At 38.6% G+C, this 18,461-nt stretch overlaps 1 protein-coding gene across 6 annotated transcripts in view; it reads right to left on the bottom strand.

The window, feature by feature from the left end:
- Positions 1-18,461, bottom strand: part of USP9X (ubiquitin specific peptidase 9, X-linked) — a 152,654-nt gene that overhangs the window by 89,277 nt on the left and 44,916 nt on the right. For all 6 annotated transcript variants that reach the window (XM_021080148.1, XM_021080147.1, XM_021080150.1 and 3 more), the window contains exons 2-4: positions 7,126-7,379; positions 2,642-2,787; positions 236-315 (exon numbers count right to left, since the gene is read on the bottom strand). In XM_021080148.1, the coding sequence (XP_020935807.1) occupies positions 236-315; positions 2,642-2,787; positions 7,126-7,221 (322 nt within the window). In that variant the 5' untranslated portion in view covers positions 7,222-7,379. The remainder of the gene's footprint in view (positions 1-235; positions 316-2,641; positions 2,788-7,125; positions 7,380-18,461) is intronic.

Here is an 18,461-nt window from a genome sequence, read left to right as displayed (position 1 = left end):
TAAATATGAATACATACAAATTTTATGTATAACATCAGAGACTTCACCAACATCCTTATCCTTGAAGGCTGTCCAAAGGATATGAACCCTTGTTCTATGTACAAATTCTAAGCCATAGTAAGAAAGTTTAGTTAAATGTTCTAGTGTAGGAATTACACAGTAAAGTCTTCAGGGATGAAGTGAAACTATATCTAGTAGTATACATTATGGAAAGTATAACACCATTTAAACTTACCTTTTTTACTAAGATCAATAGCAGCTTCTAAAAGCACTTCTAATTCCCCTTTCGGCAAAACTGGAACCACCCATCGAGGCCTAAAGGTTTTTTAAAAAGATATTTATTGCTTGAACACTGAAAGAGGCACTATAAATGAGTTGCTAATTACCATTACTTACTTCACTGTAAAAATATTAACATTAAAATAACACTAAAATATTAAAACAAGGTTGGCAGAATATCTGCTTTGTGGGACTAAGCGCCGTCTGCTATTTCCACAAACAAAAAATTTCTTAAGGCACGGTCAAACAATAGACATATGAATGAGAAGGGGAAAAGAAAATTACTTTAATAACACAGAATATAAAACTACTATAATAATCAAATATCACATAAATGGACACCTATTGTTAAGAGTTAAACAGGAAGTGCTCTTTCAGGATTCAGGTTACAGGAGGCATGATAACCCTCCTAGTTATATTCAACTTCTTCACAAAGAAGAAAAACTCTAGGTGGCAAATGAATGGTTTCTATCTCAATTCATCAACTTTTCCTGAAGGTTAAGTTAGATGTAGGTCTCCAGAAGCCTTTATGCCTCCACAAGGCACCCTCTTCCCTCAAACAAGGATGTGGCATACATTCGGGTGGTGCTTCCTCTGGTCCCAGTGGCAGCAGCCCAACCATCTGGGAGTCCATCTTCTTCCTACTCCTTCATCCTCATTAGCACTCAACTCACCCACTGCGCCAAAACCCCTCATTTTGAAAAAAGTGCTCCATGACCACATAATCTATTAGAAAGAAACATATACCACCCTTTCTCATTGTTTTTATTTACATAAAATCATTTGTGTTTCTCTTCCCTTGTAGATTTGCTAACATGCAACTCTGTCCTGAGTCAGCATAAGAATACTGTATTTAACAATCAGCAACCACCAAATAAAAATCAAAAAGCAACTTTTTGCTATGCTATCTCTGCTACAGAGAATGATCAGGGACAATACTATTACATACAATCTTTTGTTTGTTTGACTGTAATTTAATATATACCATTACTACAGGCATCTGCCAGAAGAATCACATTTAATGTGTTCTTTCAAATATACCTTTAGGGAGTTCCCACCATGGCTCAGATGAAACGAACCTGACTCCCTGGCCTTACTCAGTGTGTTAAGGATCCAGTGTTGCCGTGAGCTGTGGTGTTGGTCACAGACGTGGCTCGGATCGCACATTGCTGTGGCTGTAGTGTGGGCTAGCAGCTATAGCTCTGATTCGACCCCCTAGCCTGGGAACTTCCATATACCATGAGTGAGGCCCTAAAAAGACAAAAAACAAACAAAAAAAACCTTTTGGTAATGAGTTAAATATTATTAATAGGAAAAATATTTAAGATAAATGAAGTGAGGAAAACAAGTTACCAAATGGTATTACAGTAAGAATTGAAATCAGCACATAGGATAAAAAAATGCAAATATACACCTTATTGTTAGTAGTAACCTTTAGTTGGGATGGGTATACCTAAGGAGGAAATTACAAAGAACTTTATCAACATAAATATTTCTATGTGCAACAATACTTTCTTACAATATATTACTTATGTAATCAGATTGTTTTTTTCAAAAAATCCAAAGAGTTTTTCTATTTTCCTTGCCATTATATACATAATAGTGTTAAATGATTTTTATAAAAATTTAGTACGGCAACCAAGGGCCTATAAGCGTGTTTTCCTTACTTTCCTTTTTGGGGGTTGGGGGGGATGTGCCACACCTCTCTAGGACCCACTTATTGAGACCAGACACATGGGGGGGGTTCCCTGACATGCTCTTCCCTTATCTTTTTAAAATCTTTTCCTTCCTGCACACAAGTTTAAACATTCACTGTCAGTCTTCCTTCAAATAATGAAGTGTGTGTATAGGTGGGGGGGTTGTGCTATGAGTATGAAAATGTATATTCTGTATTACACCCCCCCCCCAAGATGAAGATCAGGAGAGAGAAATAGCTCAGACGGTTAAATGCCTCAAACTAGGCAAGGATTCTCAAGGGGCAGGCTCTGAGGAACTCAATCTCTTTATGACCTGGTTTATCTCAGGGTTTTGCAAAAATTAAAGTCATCCAGTAACCCACATGCCAATAAGAAAAAAGGGAAATCACACACACGGTTCTACATCAGTAACACATCAGCTAGGGTCATCATCAATAATGTCAACACTTTACTGACACTGTTACTTCTTTTCCTTTTTTAAATCCATTAAGAACCATGGGTTGCAAAGTACATGGCAATGACTAAGATGTTAAGGCCATTTAAGGAGGCATTATGGTTACTATAATATTCCTACCCACTCTCTTTTCTCTTAGTACTAATCACCATACTGAAAAACTGTTGGTTTTCCTGTGTATGACACACATTAAAAAACAAAATCAACTCACCTGTTGATCATGTCATCCAACTTTGCCAGGTCAGTATGTGGAAATGCAGGTTCCTCATCTTCAAGCTGTGGTGGGGCATCACCTTGACCTTGTTCATCTGGGGGAGTTGCCGGGGAATTTTCATTGGAGGAATCAGGCGATGAGGTCTTAATTAAAAATTTAGATATTCCAGATTAGGTTTCTATAACAAATGTACAATATCTAATAATTCAAAGAACCACAGAGATTAGGCTGAAATAATGTAAATTTTTCAAGAAAATATAATCACTATAAGCTTATGATGTTTCAGGGAAGTTTCTGTGCTACTATGCTTTAAAACAATTTCATTTACTCCTGAACAGCTTAAGGAAGTTTTCTTCTGCCACTTAATAGATGAAAAAAGCAAACTCTGACAATAAGTAATAGCCCCAAGTCACAAAGCCCAGATTCTGTAGTCAGAAAGTGAATCCAGGTCTAATTTTAAAGTTAGCATACCTTCTCTGCTTCACATTTCCCATTATATGAGCTCTTCATGATAGAAATTATTGAACACATTTCACAGATTTAAGTTTGATTTATAACTTTTATTTTTCAATTTAAAGGGCAAAGATAAATTTTATTCCATAATTTCCCTGGTCTCAAACTACCATCCAAACAACTATTAAAACGTCATGCCTGTGGTTTCCTAATAAGTCACATCATTTTCGACTAATATGGCTAATTTTATTCTTTCATTCTTCATTTTCAGTGCATCTTTCACTCCCCCTGCACTTTAGTTACATCTTCACAACTAAGAGAATGAGCTTTTATGATCCTTATTAATTTTGAAAGCAGATGGTATTTTTCTCTTTCAAATTGAAACCAACTTAAATGTTAGGCTTATTTTACTTATCTGTTCTTGAAGGTAGGTGATGGCCCTTTTAGAGAGGAAGGGCCCTTTTCCCCATCATGTTAGCACTTACTGAACAGATGTATAAATGCTTGTATCAAAGACAGGGAGGTATACCACCGTTAATGTGTTCTACTTACAAAGTCTACAGATGGACTCATAGAGCCAATTTTCAAGTATGTGATGAAAACTATGCACATGCTATAGGGCTAGTCCCAAGGCAAAAGAATCAATAGCACAGAATTCAAGTTTTAGAAGCCCAACGGAAATATCTGCATTTCAAGTATGTGACTTGGGAAGTCTGCTGTATTATTTTTTTTAAAGCCTCATTTCCTCTGGTACATATGTTATTATATACATGCTCTCAAAAATCATAAAGACAAAAATAACAATTAAGATACCCCTAACACTACAACAACAGGTGAGCACCAACGGCATTTTCAATTATTTCTTTGCAATTTTTATTCTATGTGACACCCTCCCACCAAAAAACCCTGACTATATACACGAATAAATTTTCAATAAAATTGGGATTATACCTGCTTAAGCCCGTGTCCTTTTCCCTTCAACATTTCAGTATCTCACATCGTTAACAATCTTTTTTAAAGAGTTGATTAATGACCATATGGTTTTAAATGAATTAAACAAAATTAAGACATTTAGTATTCTGCAATTTTTATTGCTAACATATGCAAAACTATCTGAATCTTTCATATATAAATTTTTGTGCTGGACTTCAATTTTTCCTTAGGACAGGATCCTGGAAATATAATTACAACAACAACATAAACTATTCCCTTCAGGGCTACTGACATATACATCGCCCAATTCCATTCCAGAAAATTTGAACCCTCCTCCCAAGAGTGTTCATCCCATAGTGCCTTTGCCAAGGCTGTTTCATTTATCATTGAGTGTTACTATACACTAGAGCCTAAAATTCTCTCCTGTGGGAAAACTTTTTTAAAAATATTATATATTAAGTAAAAAATTTGATTTTAGAAATTCCACTTATGCCAATATGAAAAAAGTACATCCCAAAAGCAAGCATGAAGTTGGGTAGAGATTAATGCTATGGTTGCTTCCTTGTGGTCCAGTGAGCATCAAATCTTCAGATATAACTAAAATCCTAACACTAAAAAGTAAAGAGCAGGAGTTCCCGTCATGGCTCAGCAGAAATGAATCTGACTAGGATCCATGAGGACACGAGTTTGATCCCTGGCCTCACTCTGGCGTTGCCATGAGTTGTGGTGTGGTCGCAGACACGGCTCAGATCTGGTGTTCCTGTGGCACAGGCCAGCGGCTACCGCTCTGATTTAACCCCTAGCCTGGGAACCTTCATATGCCCCAGATGAGGCCCTAAAACGACCAAAAAACAACAAAAAACAGAAAAAACACAAAACAGTCAAAGAGGGATTCTGTAAGTATCATTCATCCTCAAAAATGTGGAGCTATTTGAAGTTAGAGGACATAATGCATGCAGATGCATAATATTAAGTTGAATATCACACACTTAACAGCTCTAACCATTATCAAGAACACCTTAAATAAAAGTAAGGTTAGAGATTTAATTTTTGTGAAAGCCATGCAAGCCACAAACATTGCAAAGTTAGGAGTTCATGCACAATGTGGGTTTAAAATGGAAAAGAGAGAGCAAAAGATACTGGAACTCTAAATACAAGCTTCTGGTTTAAAAATAGAAATCTCTGGCATCCAACACAAACTTTTGACTATGTTTAAAGAAACATGAATACTGGCTAACAAATTTATGACACAAGAAAAACTTAACAACTCTGTCCAAGACTTGTGACCATATACTTAAAGTATTCCATGTCCTAAAAGTGGGAGCTGGAGAGGAAAAGGAATAAAGTTGACACATTTATTTGGAAAAAAATTAAAACCAGACTTGCTCACTTCTCTGAAACGGCAGAGGTAGAGGATGAAAAGGAGGAGTGAGGAGGGAGGGAGAACGCGTGCACATACACATAGCCAGTTCCTATCATACCTGTAATAGAGACTATCTAATCTATAATAGCTGGACACTAAGAACTTCTCTCCAAATGAGAGATGTAAGCACTCTACAATAACAATTCCCACAGAATTCTACATAAACAGGTACCAACTGTAAGCAGCAAGTTTGTGATTCACGTGCATGCACCTCAGCTACAAATTCGCCTCTAAGCGCTAGTTGAGCTGCATATCCTAAGTTTTAATGTCTGTCTTATTAAGTTTAATATTCCCCAATATAAAAGTGCATACAATAGAAAGCTTAATATCAATCACCTAAACTTCCACTTCAAGAAATGAGAAAAAAGAATAGCCATCTAAATCCAGAAGAAGTAAAAGGAAGAGTAAAAGCATTCAAGTGGGAAGGGGGGAAAGAGTTAAAAGCCAAAAGTTGGTTTCCAGGAAGGTTTAATGAAATGGATTAATAATCCTTTAGGAAAGAGTAATCAGGACAAAGAACACAAATGAGCACTATCAGAAATGAAAAAGGGGAGTTCCCGTCGTGGCGCAGTGGTTAACGAATCCGACTAGGAACCAAGAGGTTGCGGGTTCGGTCCCTGCCCTTGCTCAGTGGGTTAACGATCCGGCGTTGCCGTGAGCTGTGGTGTAGGTTGCAGACGCGGCTCGGATCCCGCGTTGCTGTGTCTCTGGCGTAGGCCAGTGGCTACAGCTCCGATTCAACCCCTAGCCTGGGAACCTCCATATGCCGTGGGAGTGGCCCAAGAAATAGCAACAACAACAACAACAGACAAAAAGACAAAAGACAAAAAAAAAAAAAAAAAAAGAAAAGAAAAAAGAAATGAAAAAGGAGCTGTTATCACAGCCCCTAGGACAATAAAAAGAAAAAAAACAATATTATAAACAACTTTACTCCAATAAATTTGACAATCTAGGTGAAGTGGACAAATGCCTCGAAAAACACATTACCATGAGACACCGGGGGAAAAAAAAAGAAGAAAATCAGAAAATTCCCCTACTTAAAAAACAATTGGATCTGCAATTATAACCTTTCCACAAATAAAGCCCCAGGCCAGATGGTTTCAGCAGTAAAATCCAAAGAATTAATGAAGAAATAACTGAAATCTTACACAAATTCATCCAGAGGACAAAAAAATAAAGAGCTTGAGTTCTGAGGCCATCATAAAATCTTGATAACAAAACCTATTTTAAGCTCTTTGCAAACATTATTTTATTTGATCCTCTTAAGGCTCCTTATCTTACAGCTGAAAAACTAAGGCTAAAAGGTCACATAATTTACCCAGTCATAAAGCTAGTATGGTGCAAAGCTAAAATTTGAACACAAGTAGTATGGCTTGAGTCAATGCTCTAACAATAGGCTACATCAAATGATTTAATGCTTTGCTCCAGAACCGACACAAGGCTTAAAAATTTAATTTTAAAGATTACAAGAAAAAAAAAAAAAAAGAACTACATACTCACTCAAGCATCACCATTTACAGCACTTGAGTTTCTTGTCAAAGCAAAGACCTGTTTACTTTGCTTAAAATAAGGTTTATGGTTACTTCACCAATTATTCAGAACATGCTCCATTATTTAGTATCTCATAATAGATATACCAATGTAGCTTTAAGTAGAATCTTAAATGTCCTACCTGATTCTGTTGGAGGGGGGGCTGAGACTGTCCATCAGGAGCCTGGCCCTGGCTGTCATTCCCTCCTACTGGAGAGCCACGAGTCGTGGCTGTCATACTCGACACAGGGCAAATCTTTGCAATTTTGTCTGCTTATGTAGTTGTCTTGAAAAAAGAAATTATAGTCCACTTATAGAAGATGAAGTACCAGCATTTGTCAGTCTTAAAAAGCTCCAATTCAAGAATAAACCATCTTGCAGAGACCATTGCATAACCTACAAGCAGGAAAAAAGCACATTTGTTTTAGACATAAAAAACATGAATTAAAGAACTGGTCAAATTTAGTATTACCAGTGAATCTAGTCAGGCTATACAAATAAGAGGACAATGTGAAAAGCTGAAGTTTTACTAATATGATATTTAACTTAAACCAGTAATGGTACATTAGATGTTATGTCAAGAAAACATGCAAGTATAGCCTTCTGACATAATATTTCAATTTCCTCCTGGGCCTCCAAAGGCATTATCAAGGTATTTACTTAGCTACATGGAGTGGCACAAACTGTCTTCAATTTGCTAATGCCTTAAATACATTGTAAAAATTCAAGACATAAACCAAGTAATATAGTCCAATTTTTTTTGCTGTACCTGCAGCATATATGGAACTCACACCATAGCTGTAACCAGGGCCACAGCAGTAATACCAGATATCCTTAACCAGCTAAGCCACAAGGGAACTCCGAGAATGATTTTAATAAAAGTGTTTCATAAATACCACACAGCAATTCTCAAAAAACCCTTAATTTTCTTTTCCTTTTCTATAATGTACTATGCAGGGTTATTGAATATTTGAGCTAAGAATTTGAAAATAACGTGTTCATATATAATTTGGAAAAGACTGAATAGAAAAAAAAAATCAAACACTACAACTAAGTTACTCAAGAATAGCATGGCTACCTTTCTTTAAAAATTCCATTCAATTCCTCCAGTGGAGGAAGTAGACGGGAATATCACCCTGCTTTACTTGATTTCAAGTAGTCTTGAAGTTCTCAAGGAGGTTATTTTCCAAGTCACTGATATTTAGGCATTCATAGCAGGGTTAGAACAAACTTTCCACCAAGTCAAAGCAGCAGTATCCTACACAGAATTGAGCAACTCAATAATTCTATTCATTTAAAATGACACAAGACCACTACACTTCCTAAAGAAACACTGAAATTCAACAAATCACAACTGAGAAAATTTACTGTATGTATAAAGTAGAGTTTTAAGTTTAATGTTTTATTTTAGAAAAACAACAGTACTGTAAGGGTCACTGTTCTCCCTCCCTTCATTCAGATTTTACCACAATGCATCTTGGATTTTCTCCAACACTAAATATAACCGAAATGGCAATATTAGATTGCCTTTAGAATACAAAGCATTTTTTCCATATTCAAACTTAGCATACAAACATCTTCCGAGATGGGAAGAGCATCGCCTTTACCTGGAAAAAGGCAACCTAGAATACTAAGTAACCTTGTATTACACAAACGGCAACCATTTTTATTTATTTTAAACTTTACAGAACTGAATTTCTACAGCAGCTTTCAAGCAGGAGGGCCTTAATAACAGGAGAAACCTTCGGGACAAAGAAGGGTCCTTCTTTACAGGGTCGTTATTCCATCTCTGCTCAAACTTTCCCTATATTCTAGAAGCTCTCCTTTTATTTTCATTTATTTATTTTTGCTTTTTAGGGCCACGCCCATGGCATATGGAGGGTCCCAGGCTAGGGGTCTAATCGGAGCTGTAGCTGTTGGCCTACATCACAGCCACAGCAACACAGGATCCGGGCCGTGTCTGCGACCTACACCACAGCTCACAGCAATGCCGGATCCCAGTCAGATTTGTTAACCGCTGAGCCACGACGGGGAACTCCTAGAAGCTCTTCTTTTATACAGCACACATAAACTCTCCACAATTGCATATAGATAATTCTAGTATACTTTAAGAGTTCCTTTTCTTTCTTTTCATCCAAAAAATTAAAGATGTTTAAATAAAAACTCAAAGCGTATTGGTCACTGAAGAGATAAATGCCGAGTGTCTATAATGGGCCACATATTGTTATAAGCATAAGGGAATATATGGCAGTACACAGCAGGCAGGCAAATCGCTCTGCTCTTGTGGAATGAACATTGCAGACTGAGGAGAGAGACAAGCAACAACGTTAAGTCTAATATGCCAACAAATTATTTCCTCTACTGGTTATCGAAATGAGCTTCTTAAGAAAATAACTCAATGTATCATCCTTAAATACATCCATTGCAACTATCTTGTGAATTTTACCTATTCCGGTTTTTTTGTACCAAATCAAAGGCGAAAATTATTCAATTAGCTTTCTTCATTTCTAATGCTTTTCTCTGTTTAACTGACATCTATTACCCTGTTTTTCTCTTCTTAAATACTTAACCAAAGGTGAGAGACACATGGTGAAACACAAGTTGTACCTATTTAACCTTCCACCAGGCACTAGACTTTACTACTTTGGCCAAACACTACAAAATGAAAACCTTAATTACAACTGTCTCAGACAAAGTATTATCTTGCAATTAATACTCTAGCACATAACAGAAAGAAAACATAACTTACTACGCTGATTTGCGTTCCTTTCGTGGCTCAGTGGCAAGGAACCCAACTAGTACCCATGAGGACATGGGTTTGATCCCTGGCCTCGCTCAGTGGGTTAAGGATCTGGTATTGTTGTGACTGTGGCATAGCCTGGTAGCTGCAGCTCTGATTCCTAGCCTGGAAACTTCCATATGCCATAGGTGTGGCCCTAAAAAGCAAAGTAAGAATAATAATAGTAATAATAATTTTTAAAAATTATCCTGATTTAAAATTTTAATGTAAAATGTATAAATATTTCATCTTTATTATAACCCAATATGAAGCATCTTTTAAGTATTGAGCTTTATCTCAAAATAACTATTTTAGAGCTTGAAAATACTTCTTTTTAAGCCAATAGTACTCAGAACTTTTTAAATTTTAAACTGAAATTTCTATTGCTATGACAGGTTCAATATGCTTAAAAGTAAACTTTTTGTGCATTGTTGTCTGGAACAAAGTATACTATCCTACATAGCAGAAATGACACACAGGATAGTACAGGTTTGACACACTTCCAAGGACGCACAGAGAAATTACCAAAATTCCCAAACTGTATGAAACGACACAAAAATAGCAACTAACAGTTATGAGCATTTAATGATCTGTGCAATAGCTGGACTTCCAAGGTTTTTTTTTTTAACCCTTTCTAGGAAAACATATTGAAATACGAGTAAAAATGATTGGGGGATAATCCTGACTCTAATATATAGATACAGTAACGCTGTTTGCAAATGAAGTTAACTAATTATTTAACTACTAATTATTATTACTTGTGACAAAGCTTATACATAATTATATTCAGACACTATGATCCATAACTACCCTAGTGGGTAAGACAGAAGACTTTAGTATTTATACTATCCAAACTTTTTCTTTTGTGGACCTTTTGGTTCCATTCCATTTGAGGTTGCTATGTGGCTCTGGAATTCTGTACCCGATTATTTACAATCGTGTGGTTGTGCACCCAAACCAAGCATTCTCAACTAGGTGTCCTACAAGTCAACTTAATTCTGACACTATTTACCTGGAGACAGCTTCAGATCCCACAGGCTAAAGGCTTAGTCTTACAAGACTGCCCCTCTCCCGACTTCAGATGCCAGTCACAAGTCCAGGCTGTCACCTGTGCTTCTGACAGGCTACAGCATGGAGGGTCCAAGGACTTCCTCCTTGGATTTGATTAATTTGCTTGAGCAGCTCACAAAACTCGGAGAAACATTTTACTTACTAGATCACTGACTTATTATAAAAGGATGTAACTCAGGTACAGCCAGATGGCAGAGATGTGTAGGGCAGGGTGTAGGGAAAGGGAGCTGAAGTTCCATGCCTTTCCTGGCCTCACCACTCTCCCCGCATCTCCATGTGCTCATCAACCTGGAAGCTCTCTGGATCCCATCTTCTCGGGTTTTTACAAAGGTTTCATTACATAGGCACAACTGATTAAATCAGTGGCCATCAAGGACTCTAGCCCCTCTGCCCTTCCTTCACAAAGAGAGGGGGAAAAGTATTCACGAGGTTGGCTCCCCTGGCAACCAGACCCCTATACCTAGGGGCTTTTCAAAGTCATCTTAAGATGACGCTTTTGCGATTCTCATCATGGATGAAGACCAAATATGTATTTATTATTAATCATAGTATCACAGACTCTTTTCCAGTTCCATCTTCATTAGCACATTACTCTAGAAAAGTTATGAGCACTTATGTATCAGGCAAAATACTAGGTGCTTTACTTGCATAACTTCATTTAATCGTAAGGACACCTATTCTATATGATTATCAGTCCAATTTAACAGAAGCTAAGATAGTAAGTAACCTGAGCTTATGCAAGGCGACAGTAACATCTGTTAAGATTTTCAAAGCCATTGGCTCTTCCATTTACACCATAAAGCTCCCAAGACATTGCTGTTCTCTCCAAATTTGAAGAGGAAGATTTTAAGAGGAAAAAAGGAGGGGACAAGGAAAAGAGATTGCTCTCTCTCTTTTTTTTTTTTAGACCAAAATACTTCTCTAATGGTCCACAAGGTCCCAGAACACCCAAAGTCAGTCTCATCTTGCAAATACCCCACCTAAAGCTGGTTCAAACTCCAGTTCACTTTGACTTCTTGTTGTTCCTTCAAAATGTACTTCCTCATGCTGATAATGGAGCCTTTGCAAAAGCAGTCTTAGCTTTGCCCACACTGATTCACCCACTAGCCCTCAATTCTCCTTACTCAGAATTCATCAAGAAATCCTATCTGATGGAGTTCCCGTCGTGGTTAACCAATCCGACTTGGAACCATGAGGTTGTGGGTTCAGTCCCTGGCCTTAGCTCAGTGGGTTAAGGATCCGGTGTTGCCGTGAGCTGTGGTGTAGGTTGCAGACGCAGCTCGGATCCTGCGCTGCTGTGGCTGTGGTGTAGGCTGGCGGCTATAGCTCTGATTCGACCCCTAGCCTGGGAAACTCCATATGCCATGGGAGAGGCCCTAGAAAAGGCAAAAAGACCAAAAAAAAAAAAAAGAAAGAAAGAAAAAGAAAGAAAGAAAAGAAAAAACCTATCTGAGGTTCTCAAGAGGGTTGGGGACATGGCTTGGATCATCAGTGTTGAAAAATGAGACACATGCACACGGGGAGATCTCAACAAGGCTCTTTACTTTGCAGAAGGGCACAGGTACTCCAAAAAGTGCTGGCACGGGCACCGAACAAAGGACCCTCCCCTATTTCTCCCTAACGCAGGTGATGGACCTGTCTCCTTCCCATAGTCAGGTCAGGGCGCACATTCTTCCCGGTTGGCTATTTTGAAACAAATTGTCACTGGAAGAAGAGGGGAGGGGGGGGGTCGCAGTAAGGTGAAACCGCAGCAAAATGGGAGTAACCAAGATTTCCTTTGATAGAAAAGACATTATGTTACTTTCCACGAGAGGAAGCTGCACTTTCACTTCACAGCACCTGTGTTGATCTCTCTCCCTAGCAAAACATAAGTTTCATAAGGGCATGGAGTTTCCTCCTGAAGCAGCAGGTTAAGGATCCAAACTTAACTGTTGTTACTGCAGCAGCTTGGGTCGCGGCTATGGCATGGGTTCCATCCCAGGCCAGAGAACTTCCACGCACTGCAGGCGTGGCCAAAAGAAAAAGCTCCATAAGGGCAGAAACGGAGCTTTGCCAATCATTGAATCCTAAGGCTTCATTAGCACATGATAAGCAAGCATTAAAAAACAAAAGGGGGAGGTAGTAAAATATTACTAAGTCAAACCCTCTCCCTTCCCATCTCCAATTTCTCTTTATGCGTCCAACATTATTTTTCTGCCTCCTACTCATACCACTCCAATGGGCTAGAGCCCAATTTTAACAGCATCGTGGATGGTCTCCATACTACCAATCTGTTTAGCATATTATTTTTTTGTTTTTATTTATTTATTTATTTTAGGGCTGCACCCACAGCATTATGGATGTTCTCAGGCTAAGGGGTCAAATCAGAGCTACAGCTGCCAGCCCGTGCCACAGCCACAGCCACGCCAGATCCCCGACCCACTGAGCAAGGCCAGGGATCCAACCCACAACCTCATGGATACTGGTAGGATTAATTTCCGCTGAGCCACGATGGAACACCCTGTTTAGTATGTTATTGCTAAAGTAATCTCCCAACACTTTCCCTCTCTGAAGTGGCTTCCCCTCAATGTTTTACATAAGTACTATTGCTCAAGGTCATTCACAATCAGCCCTAACTTATTTTTCCAAGGCCATTTCTCATTTCCCAATTTCAACACTCACAGCCAGGTCGACAAGCCTTAGAAACTGGGGCAGAGTAAATACACAAAGTGGTAGAGCCAGGATTCTAACCCAGGGAGTACAAGTTGCAGGGTTCTACAGTTTTAACTACCACATCATGCATGAATAATGTTTGAAAATAAGGAAAAAAAACTACCGTTCATCTTATCATATCCACACCTCCAAGATAAACTATCAAAATGTCTGTGATGCAAAAGCACATTTTATAAAAATGGATTTTTCACTTAATTTCTCCAGGTTTAGTATTCTTTTATATTCACCGTTAATGGCTACCTATCACAGAATTTTCTTTTCAAGTACAATATCTATATTCCTAAGAAATCTGACAAAAACCACGTTATATAAAGTATTGATCAATGGGAAGATAATGGTTCGTGTTAAGGAGTGTGAAATGCAGCAAGTTGTTTTCAGTAACTGAGTCCTTAGGTAATTTTAAAATACAACTTTCTTTTTTTGCTTTTCAGGGCCGCACTAGAGGCATATGGAGGTTCCCAGGCTAGGGGTCCAATCTGACCTACAGCCACCAGCCTACGCCACAGCCACAGCAACGCAGGATCCAAGCCGCGTCTGTGACCTACACCACAGCTCAGGGCAACGCCGGATCCTTAACCCGGCCAGGGATCAAACCCGCAACCTCATGGTTCCTAGTCGATTTGTTTCTGCTGCACCATGACAGGAACTCCTAAAATGTAACTTTCACTCAAGAGTAAAGACCTTTCTTTTTCTAGCTCCACCAGCCATGCCATTATCATTAGAACAGGACTCGTCGTTATTATACACGGAATTCCACACAGTATTATACACAGAATCAGAGTTTCTGCCGTGGCACAATGGGTTAATAATCTAGCATAGTCTCTGTGGCAGCTGGGCACAGTGGGTTAAGGATCCAAATTGCTACAGTTTTGGTTTAGGTCGCAGTTGTGGCTGGGATTGGATCCCTGGCCAGGGAACTTGCATATACCATGGGAGGGGCCGAAAAAGAAGAAAAAAAAAATTTACACAAAACCAGTCAGGGCAGCTATCTATAGTAAACACAAGTTCCCCTTCCCCTTGTGTGATGTGAGTTCTAGATCGCTTTAAATTCAATAATAACTCAGGCTAATGCAAATGAAGATGTTTCATTAATCTTTGTTAGGTCTAAATATATTACTTAAGCTAAATGCTCATACTCTACTATCACCACTATTAAACACACACACCCCCTTAATTTCACTAAATCACTTAGTACATTCACTACTACTTCTTATGGATAACATCCTGGAAGTCATCACAACGGAACTGTCCGGCATTCTAAACTCTTTGTGGCAACAAAAATTTATTCGTTTAGAAATGCTCAGTACTCAGTACTAAGTGTCTGTCAAGTCACATGCACACAATTAGGTTACTAGAAGCTTTTACACGTACATGAAAGCTTCAATAAATTCCCGAATCCTTTCCAAGGCGTTCTCAAATAACAATTTTCAAGTGGCTGTAGGCAATGAGTAATTTTAAATTAAAAATGACTTGTGGAATAACGGCATCCGAAGCTCTGTGAACACTCTTCCCAGTGAAACAACCCTGATAAAAATCCATTACAGAGTACAGGGAAGTTCATGCCTGAGGGTACACTAGAAAACAATGGAGACTGGGGTAGTAAAGAGGCTTGGGTGTCTTAGTTAGCTAGAAGCTTACCAGAAAGAACCAGGGAAAAAGACAGCTAAGAAGAGCCTCTTCGAGGTCAGTACAAACCTCAAAGACTGACCTCAAAGATTACCCCTTGGAAAGTGGGGATAATTGAGTTGGATTAAGATTGTGGGGCAATTAAATCCCAGGGCATCACTTAAAACAATGTAGCAATCAGCCAACATTTAGGGGAGACTAACATTTGCATGTGATACCAACAGAGGGAGACAGCATGACAGAGATACCACGGAAATACACAAAACCTTGCTAAAACACTGTCATCCCAGGGTTAACTGTGTGCCTAACGAAGGCTGTGCCTTCTGAAAAGCAACATCACAGCCTGAATACAGGGAAAATAGACTTCTTTAAAGTAGTCTAGCCAGAGAGTTCCCTTTGTGGCTCAGTGGTTAACGAACCCAAATAGGATCCAAAAGGATGTGGGTTCTATCCCCGGCCTCACTCAGTGGGTCAAGAATCTGGCGCTGCTGTGAGCTGTGGTGCAGGTCACAGACACAGCTCGGATCCCATGTTGCTGTGGCTGTGGTGCTGGCCGGCAGCACACTCTGATTCGACCCTAGCCTGGAAACTTCTATATGCCGAGAGAGTGTGGTCCTAAAAGAGCAAAAATTAATAATAATAATAATAATAATAAAGTAAGTAGTCTAGCCAGGAGTTCCCTTGCGGCACAGCAAGTTAAGGTTCCGGCATAGTCACTGAAGCAGCTTGGGCTGCTGTTTTGACATGGGTTGGGTCCCTGGGCTGGGAATTTTTGCATGCTGTAGACAGGACCAAAAATAAATAAAAAACGAAGTAGTCTAGCCAGTCAGTAGACAAGTAAGCAAGCAAACAACAAGACCCTGAGAACGGGGAATAGCAGGGAATCGGTATCCAAATCTGCTTACATTATATGAAACGTCTAGTTTACACAACAAATAAAATCACTACATATGCAAGGGAACAGGAAAGTGTGGCCAATACACAGGGTTATGGAAAAAAACAGGCAAAAGAAACTGACTTTGAGTGGGTCTACATATCAGACTTGGCAAAATAAAAACAACTTCAAACAACTATTGGAAATTATGTTCAAAAAACTAAAGGAAACTGTGCTTAAGAGAGGTCAAGGGAAATGTGATGACAACATTTAAACAGCAAATACTGCATGATCCCACTTATATGTGATATACAGAGTAGCCAAATTCATGGAGACCTAAGCAGGAGGGTGATTATCAGGGACTAGGGGAGAGAGAGGCAGGGGGAGTAACTGCTTAATGGGCACAGTTTCAGTGGGGAAAAATGAAAAAGTTCTGGAGATATATGGCGGTAATGGTTGCACAATAACGTGATTGCACTTAATGCCACAAAACTGTACACATAAAAAGTTAAAATGGTACATTTTACAACTATGTACATTTTACCACTCAAAAAGAAGGGTATGGACAACAAATGTTGGTAAGGATGTTAAGAAATTGGGACCATCACACATTGCTCGCAAGAATGCAAAATGGTATATACAGCTCCTTTACGAAATAGTTTGGCAATTTCCCAAACAGTAAAACACAGAATTATCAAATGACCCAGTCATTCCACTCCTAGGTATATGTTCAAGAGAAAGAACAGGTACATACCCAAAACAGGTAAATGAATGATTATAGCAGGATTAATCATACTAGTCAAAATATGGAAACAGCCCAAATATCCATCAACTAATGAATGAACAGAATGTGGTGTATCCATACAATATTTTTCAGTCATAAAAAGAAATACAGTTCTGATATCTGCTACAACATGAGTAAGTCTTGAAAACACCATGCCAAGTGAAATAAGCCATATACAAAAGGACAAATTCATCAACAGAAAGTAGAGGTTACCAGGGGCTAGGGGAAAAGAAAGATGGAGAATTATAGGTTAATGGTTACAAAATTTCTGTTTGGGGTGATGAACTAGTTTTGGAAATAGTGGTGATGGTTGTATAATATTGTGAAGATAGTAGATATTGGGAATATTATAAATAAAGACAGTAAATTGAACACATGAAATGGCTAAAGTGCCAAATTTTTGATAGACATTTTTAACACAATTTTTTAAATTGACAGGACAAAAACTATAGCACTGTTTAAAATTCATCTGTTTAAAGTTAAACAGATGAATTGTGGTGTTCCTGTTGTGGCTCAGTGGGTTACAAACCTGACTAGTATCCACAAGGATTCGGGTTTGATCCCTGGCCTCACTCAGTGGGTTAAGAATCTGGTGTTGTCACAAGCTACACCACAGGTCGAAGATGTAGTGTAGCCCAGCAGCTGTAACTTCGATTTGACCCTTAGCCTGGGAACTTCCATATGCTGCAGGTGTGGCCCTAAAAAGCAAAAAAAAAAAAAAAAAAAAAAAAAAAAGGATGAATTGTAAGATATGTGAGTATCAATAAACCTGTTAAGAGAAAAGGATATTAACAAAAAAAAACCTTGGAAAAATTATTAAAAGGAATTATATACATTAGAAAAAATTCACTTAAGGCAAAAGAAATGAGTAAAGAAAGGAATAAGAAGACAGAACAGGAGTTCCTGTCGTGGGGCAGTGGTTAACGAATCCGACTAGGAACCATGAGAGTGTGGGTTCGGTCCCTGCCCTTGCTCAGTGGGTTAATGATCCGGTGTGGCCATGAGCTGTGGTGTAGGTTGCAGATGCAGCTCGGATCCTGCGTTGCTGTGGCTCTGGCGTAGGCCGGGGGCTGCAGCTCTGCTTCGACCCCTAGCCTGGGAATCTCCATATGCCGCGGGAGTGGCCCAAAGAAATAGCAAAAAGACAAAAAAAAAAAAAAAGACAGAACAAGTAAAATAGCAGACGTAAACAAAGCCTAATCAACATTAAATGCAAATGGATCATAAAATCCAATCAAAATGCAGAGACTTGGATTTAAAAAGGAAAATCCAATCACGTGTTGTCAATAGGAGAAAGTTTTTTTTTTTAATGATTTTTATTTTTTCCATCATAGCTGGTTTACAGTGTTCTGCCAGTTTTCTACTATACAGCAAGGTGACCCAGTCACAAGTACATATATACATTCTTTTTCTCACATTATCATGCTCCATCAGAAGTGCCTAGATATGGTTCCCAGTGCTACACAGCAGAAACCCATTGCTTATAGATTTTTGGATTGAAGGACATAAACTGGTGGAATGTGAAAGGATGGGAAAACATACATCATGCAAAACAGCAACCATAAGAAAGCTGGAGTGACTCAATGAGAAAAAAAGACTGTGAGACAAAAAAAAAAAAATTACTAAAGGGGA

This window comes from Sus scrofa, chromosome X, assembly GCF_000003025.6.
Source record: "Sus scrofa isolate TJ Tabasco breed Duroc chromosome X, Sscrofa11.1, whole genome shotgun sequence".
In the NCBI taxonomy this organism is placed as follows: Eukaryota; Metazoa; Chordata; class Mammalia; order Artiodactyla; family Suidae; genus Sus; species Sus scrofa.
This window is presented reverse-complemented; position numbering and strand designations above follow the sequence as displayed.